This window comes from Scomber japonicus, chromosome 20 (assembly GCF_027409825.1).
Source record: "Scomber japonicus isolate fScoJap1 chromosome 20, fScoJap1.pri, whole genome shotgun sequence".
Classification (NCBI taxonomy): Eukaryota; Metazoa; Chordata; class Actinopteri; order Scombriformes; family Scombridae; genus Scomber; species Scomber japonicus.
The window spans coordinates 1,722,510-1,729,298 of NC_070597.1; the positions used below are offsets into that span (position 1 = coordinate 1,722,510).

A 6,789-nucleotide genomic window follows, 5' to 3' on the forward strand; every position below is an offset into this window, starting at 1 on the left:
GTGAGAAGAGTCTCTTTTGTCCCAGTAATGGAGCAGAGTCCCCACAATGTAGGTGGATGTCAGGTTTGGGGCCCAACAAAGTCATGTCAACAGGAACACACACACAAAGACATCATGTTTCCACTTGTTCAGAAAATAGTTTTATCAGTGTGAAGCAGCAGCTGTTCAGTCATTTATTAATATTTGTGATATTAATACAGTTCAGACACATCAGAGCATCCAGACTGACTGACATCAAGATATTCATCAGATCCTCTCAGCAGAACTCTGATGATGAAGGTAAGTTTGTGACTTTATACACCTGACTGAATTAATATGAACAAATGTCTGTGGTGAAAAAAGAGTTTCTACAACTTAATTTTCTGTATTTTCTCTGCACCTTTAAAATTTCACTCTTTGATTCTGTTTAAAAATCCACAAAATCCCAAAATACAGTCAGTTGTTTCAACAAAATTTGACGTGAATCTTTTCTGAGTTTTATTTTATTTTATTTTGTGTGTGCTGCTGTGTTTCTGTTGCAGCTGGTTTCAGTCTTCCTCCTCCTCCTGGCTCCAGTGTTGACCTGCTGCTTACCTCTCGTCCTCCCGCTGGACTGCAGTGACATCCATAACAATGACAACAGCCAACTCAGTGGAGTGTACACCATCTATCCTATCGGAGCCACGTCTGCTGTCCAGGTACACTTCATGCTCTCTGGGACACAGTTAGAAGATGTTGGTTCAAAGATGAGTCCATCACCATGTGAAGACAGTTCAGGTTGATTCTACTAAACCAGCAGATATAACTGGAGGCTCTGTTGAAATGAACATGTTCCACCACTAGATGTCTCTGTTGTCTGTATTAGTTCCATCTAGTTGTATCCACAGACTGACTGTATGTCTGAGCTTTCAGCAGGACACAAACTACACATGAACCCTCACACTGTCACACAGTGGTGGAAAGTTACTCAGTACATTTACTCAAGTACTTTACTTAAGGACAATTTAAAGGTACTAGTACTTTACTGTAGTATTTCCATGTGATGCTACTTTCTACATGTCAGAGGGAAATATTGAACTTTCTACTCCACTACAAGTCCAAACAAGCCAATGTTTGGTTTGTCTGTTCTGGGCTTCTGTAGAAATATGGTAGGCTCTGTGGAAGAGGACCTCTGTAGATATAGAGGTTCATTCTATGCTAACATCACTACAATTCTTATTTTCAGGTTTTAATACACTTATAAAAACATAATTATGAATATTATAATCAATGTCTGACAATACGTCCCCTTAATCTTACACACTGGTCCTTTAATGGGGCAATAATTTCCAAAATAACCACCACCACACTTATTAGAGGGCCTGAATTTGGAGATTGAGACCAGAATGACTCGTTGAAAACAATGACTGACTCAGTATTTCTAGAGAGAAGTTGAGACTTGTTGAATATTTACTAATGAGTGTGTTTGTGTGTAGGTGTACTGTGACATGGACTCAGATGGAGGAGGCTGGACGGTGAGTTTTTGAACAGAAGTCATCAAGTCACAGCTGAGTTGTTTTCAGTATGAACACTTCCTGTTTGACCGTCATAATAACCCCCAGGTGTTCCAGAGGAGGATGGACGGCTCAGTGAACTTCTACAGGCCCTGGGATCACTACAAGAAAGGCTTTGGTAGCGCTGCTGGAGAGTACTGGCTGGGTGAGAACAGTCATGTGACTTCATGAAACTCTCTGTTCATTAAAACAAACAAACTCTGACGTGACTTCATGTTTGTGTGTTTTCAGGCCTGGAGAGTCTCTTCCATCTGACTCTGAGGAAAAAGTTTGAGCTTCGTGTCGACATGGAGGACTTCAGTGGGAACAAAGTGTTTGCTCGTTACTCCTCGTTCTCCATCGACCCAGAGTCCCACGGATACAGACTGCATGTGTCTGGATTCACTGATGGAGGAGCAGGTCAGTTACTGTTAGCAGTTAGTACTTCTGTTTGTCTGATGTTTGGTTTCCACATGGAGACACTGAGGATTTCTGTCCTTATATTGGATTATTTGTGTGATTCCTTCAGCTAAAGACAGATTCACAAAGATTTTCAACTCAGTAACAACAAATCTGTGTTCTGCTCATGTTTTATTAATTACATGAAGCTTTGGTTTTTATAAATACATTTAAAGGAAAAATGTAAATGAGCCCCAGCAGGTTTCAGGTGTTTTTATCCCTTCAACCTTTTACAGTTCTTGTCTACATGACATACTGCATGTTGTTATGTTACAGTAGCAGCAGCAGATGCAGTACTAGTAGTACTGGAGGTATTTGTACAAGTGGTGGCCATAGCAATAGTACTGTATTAGTAGTGACAGTTGTAGTGTTAATAGTTATATAACATTATATAATATGGTGTCATTTGCAGCAGTGTTGTGATTATACACTTGTTGGTTTCTTGTGTTTCTGTAGGAGACTCCCTGAGTCATCACAATGGACAGAAGTTCTCCACCTTCGACAAGGACCAGGACACCCAGAGCAGTGTTAACTGTGCCAGAAGGCACCTGGGAGCGTACTGGTACAGCAACTGTTACGATTCAAACCCTAACGGCGTTTATCGCTGGGGGGCTGATGCCACCGTGGATACTGTAGGAGTGGAGTGGGACTTGTGGAAGGGTCATAACTACTCCCTGAAGGCCATCAGCATGAAAATTCGTCCTGTGCACTAATTCTCCAGAACGAACAAACAGAATATCTGTTGATCTCTTTCTTTCTTTCTCTCTGATCTAATCTGTAACCTCACATATAAATCAAATAAAGATTTCCAGCATGAATAAAAGTCAGAGTGGAGTGTGTGTGTGAGAAGCTGCTGCGTGTAAAGTCTTGTATCTAACAGCGACTTTAAAATTTTACTCGTAATGTTTTATTGTTACATTGGCGGTTTTCAGTAATTCTCCCCCAGGTTGAGTTTTTCAGCGTCGTCTCTGTCAGTTGTAGCTGTATCCCAGCAGAGGAAGCTTCTGACCCTCTTTGGCCTCGAAGAAGGTGAAGGACAGAGTGATGGTGTCCACTCACACCATCCTCGGGTCCTCGTCAAACTCTGGGTCGATGTAGAAGAAGACAGGACAGAATATAAATATGCAGCTGGAAATGTGAAGAATATGTGTCCGTTAAGGCAAAGTAACAGTATATTACTGCTATAAATTAAAGCAGTTTAAAAGTATTTTCTGATTTCATATTTCATTATTAAAGGGTTAGGGTTATAATGACTATAAAATAAGACTCACAAAGAGCTGAATTTAAAAGATGAGAGCAAGTCTTAATTTCATCACAACACAATAATCATCTGCAGGGATTCAAATCAATGAAAAATGTCCATCACAACCTGCAGCCTATCATTTGTTTTGAATTATTCAATGGAAAATTACCTAAAATATGAATTACTGTAACCTCAATTACAATTAAAGCTGCAAGCAGCGTTAATGGGTCCTCGCACCCCTCGCACCTTGGGCTGCACTGCAGTCTGCAGGTTTGCACAGCGGGCACATCAATGTCTTTGCATCCGGGGTTTCATTGAACATTGTGTGATGGGGTTAAACGACACTTCCTGTGTTCACTATGTGGCGCTAGAGAACACCCACCAATCATATGTCAAAGTTTCTAGATCCGCCCCTGCAGCCTTTTAAGATAAGATCATCCTGTATTAGTCTATGATGGAGAAATTTACATATATAGAAGGAAAGTGAGTCGAAATCCACATGTGAATTTACATTCGGATGTTTCAGATTAATCAGACTTCAAGTCTTTATTATAATGTTGAATAGAAAAGAAACAAGTGACTTTTATATGAGTTTTATACACTGAAACATCACAACCTTTACAGAGAGTAAACACATCCTGAAGAGTAACATGACACCATCTGACCTGACTGACTTTCCCCATTAGACCAGTCAGACTTTGTACTTTGATACGAGTGAACTTTAACTGTCATTTTTCATCAGTGATTCAATGAGGAAACAGCAGCCTGCACACACACAGGACCGATGAAGCAGAAAATTGGGTGTCTGCAACACCACACCCAACAGGTACAAGGAAACTAATAATGTCACGCACTGAGCTTGGTTTTCCCCCACTTACCATCAGAAAGACATTCTTGATTTACTGCCAGACACACACAAACAGAATTATTGTTTTTTCTAGTTACATCCTCATTCCTGTTTTGACAGCAGTTTCTGTCTTTAATCAGACATCAGAATAACAGTCTTAATCCTTCACAATCCTTTTTGATTCACCTCATTTACCTCACAAATTTACTAGCTGCATCATAAACCATATGTTTGCTTTATAATAATAATGCAGTACTTGAATGCTTGTTTGACATGAAACTTTTTCCACACTCATTTCTGAAGTATAGAAGCATATACTAGCCTTGTTTACAATAGCTTCACTTTGTCCTGTTGTCTTGGTTCATATGAGTTATACTAACCTGTGGAGTTTCACACATTCAGGGTTTCTCACTATTCTTGTTATTGAAGCACAGATGCTGGCACAGACAGTGTTGGCAATGATTCATACAAAACAACACTGATGCATGGGAATAAGGATACAGAAATGTCAGCCTTACCGTCACCTGGTAGTCTTCTTCCTGGAGACATAATAAAATGAATGATTGCCAAATTGACCTCAGTCCGACCCTCTACGGAGGTCTGGCCCTCCTTTGAAGGCATTTACTCAGGAGCTTTACATGGTGATGAATATGGAGGTGAAGATGAAGGCCCATCACCTGCAGTTCAGCAAGTAAAGTCCATTTAATTTTATATTGTGTACTGTGTGTATAGTTTATGTCACTATTTAGTTTTAAACAATTAATGCATGTAATATGTCATATTGTATGGAAACACACTTAAAAAGACAAGAAACTGTTGCCTTATTTCATTGTGTGACCAGACACTTCACCTGGTGACCAGTCAGATCATGACGATGGGAACCAACAGGAGTTTGCCCCAAGTTGTGGCAGCAGTGACACAGAAGAGGCTCCACATGCTCCTCATCCCAAACTGTACCAACTGCAGGGTATTTAACCTAATCATTGTTAAGATCATCAAGGAAAGCCTCAACAAACATTAATGACACTCCAGTTGGATTACTAAAATTACATTCTAGGCACTGATGTAAGACAAGATTAAAGGTTTTTCTTTTTTGTACAATGTCTGATAACTGTTTAATATTTAAGTGTACTTTAAGTGAACTTTAAGAGACACTGTAAGCACTAATATCAGGCAGGATTGAGGATTGTTACTATATTTTTTCCCCACAACTTTTGAACAGTGTATACCATACTGTGAAATTACTGACATAGAAATAAACAGTTTTGGCATCAATACTGTATCATTTATTATTATTTAGAGTCTAGATTCGGTACCACCCCCTTTGAGAAAAGCTGCCCTCATGGCTGGAACGTAGAATTTGATATGATCAGTTTTCTGTGACTATCTCATTGTCTTCCTGTGCTGGTGGGTCCCGTTCCCAGTGTGAAAGCTATTTTCTCTATACATACAGTACAGTGCCTATAAAGTATTCACCCCCTTGGATGTTTTCCACTTTTATTGCTTTTATGAATTGAATCATGGTCAATATAATTTGGCTTTTAAAAAAACACCAAAACAACCCTCTTCAGTGTAAAAGTGAAAACAGATTTCTTAAATATAAGAAGTAAAATAAGTGATTGCATAAATATTCACCCCCTTCAAGTCAGAACTGTTACTGTTGGTTAATGATCGTTATTAACTTGTGTATCTTTTTAACATCATTTGCACATCACTTTGTACATGAAACAATAGATTTGTGACAATATATAGCCAAAGGTTGAACATGTTGTGTGTAAAATAAATTGGTACAAAGTAACATTGACCTAATAATGTATTGGTGCCATATTGACCCAAACTAGGTAAAATTGTGTGATTTTTAGATCTATTGTGTATGACTAGATGTTACTTTCCCTTAGTTACACACATGAGGACTGTGTTGGATGGTCCAGTGAGTGATGGCATCCTCTGGGTTGTCAGTGGGCTCTTTCTTCCTCTGTGTTTCACTGATAGGCCCACAACACCTCCAGAGGGCTCAGCAGTGAATCACCTACTAGGTGCCATCTACTCACTTGGGGGCCAGGTGGAGTCCTCTCTCTTAATCTGCAGCCACTGGCTCCCCACTGCAGCGGCCCTTGAGAGATCTCTGACTGCCTGTCGGACCTTCCCTCACACTCAGATCTCCTGGAGTAACGTTGATGTTGATGTGGCTGAGAACCCTCTACAGCCTATTTCAGCCTCATTGTTGTCCATCAGCTGCCAGCTCTGTGTACCTCAGCTTCTTGTAGGCCTCCTCCACTGCATCCTCCCAGGCCACAGTGAGGCCAACCATATAGTATGGGGTCTGGTTTAAAGTTCGTTGACACAATCTCAGCTAGGAAGCAGAGCCTCTGGCCTAGGTCTGCCACCAGCTTCCAGTTGTGTACTCCACTTAGCCCTCCAGCATCCGGTCTTGAAGTGGCAAGTCTGGCCTGACTTTAGCCTTCCTGGACAAATGCTGTGGCTGGTCAGTGGGAGATGGGGAGAGGAAGGGTGTTGACATATGTCAGCTGCCTTTCCAGCACTGCTGGAAGACATCATAGCACCTGGTTGTGCCAGCTGGTGTAAACCCACCAATGACAGCTTCAGCCCCCATAATGCAGTACTGGGTGTATCAGTGTTGGAGAAGAGGCCTACAATGGTTTCATCTGTTCCTGTGCTGAGGAGAAGAGGGTCTGAGGTTAGATTATTAACTTTCACCCTGTTCCACA

General features: G+C 40.8%; 1 protein-coding gene across 1 annotated transcript; it reads left to right on the top strand.

Moving 5' to 3' along the window:
* Positions 1 to 252: 252 nt before the first annotated feature.
* Positions 253 to 2,793, top strand: LOC128381083 (microfibril-associated glycoprotein 4-like). Its single transcript, XM_053341034.1, has 6 exons — positions 253 to 279; positions 522 to 677; positions 1,455 to 1,493; positions 1,581 to 1,677; positions 1,764 to 1,931; positions 2,427 to 2,793. The coding sequence occupies exons 1-6, from the start codon at positions 271 to 273 to the stop codon at positions 2,681 to 2,683; spliced, it is 726 nt and encodes a 241-aa protein (XP_053197009.1). The 5' UTR covers positions 253 to 270; the 3' UTR covers positions 2,684 to 2,793.
* The last annotated feature ends 3,996 nt before the right edge of the window (positions 2,794 to 6,789 follow it).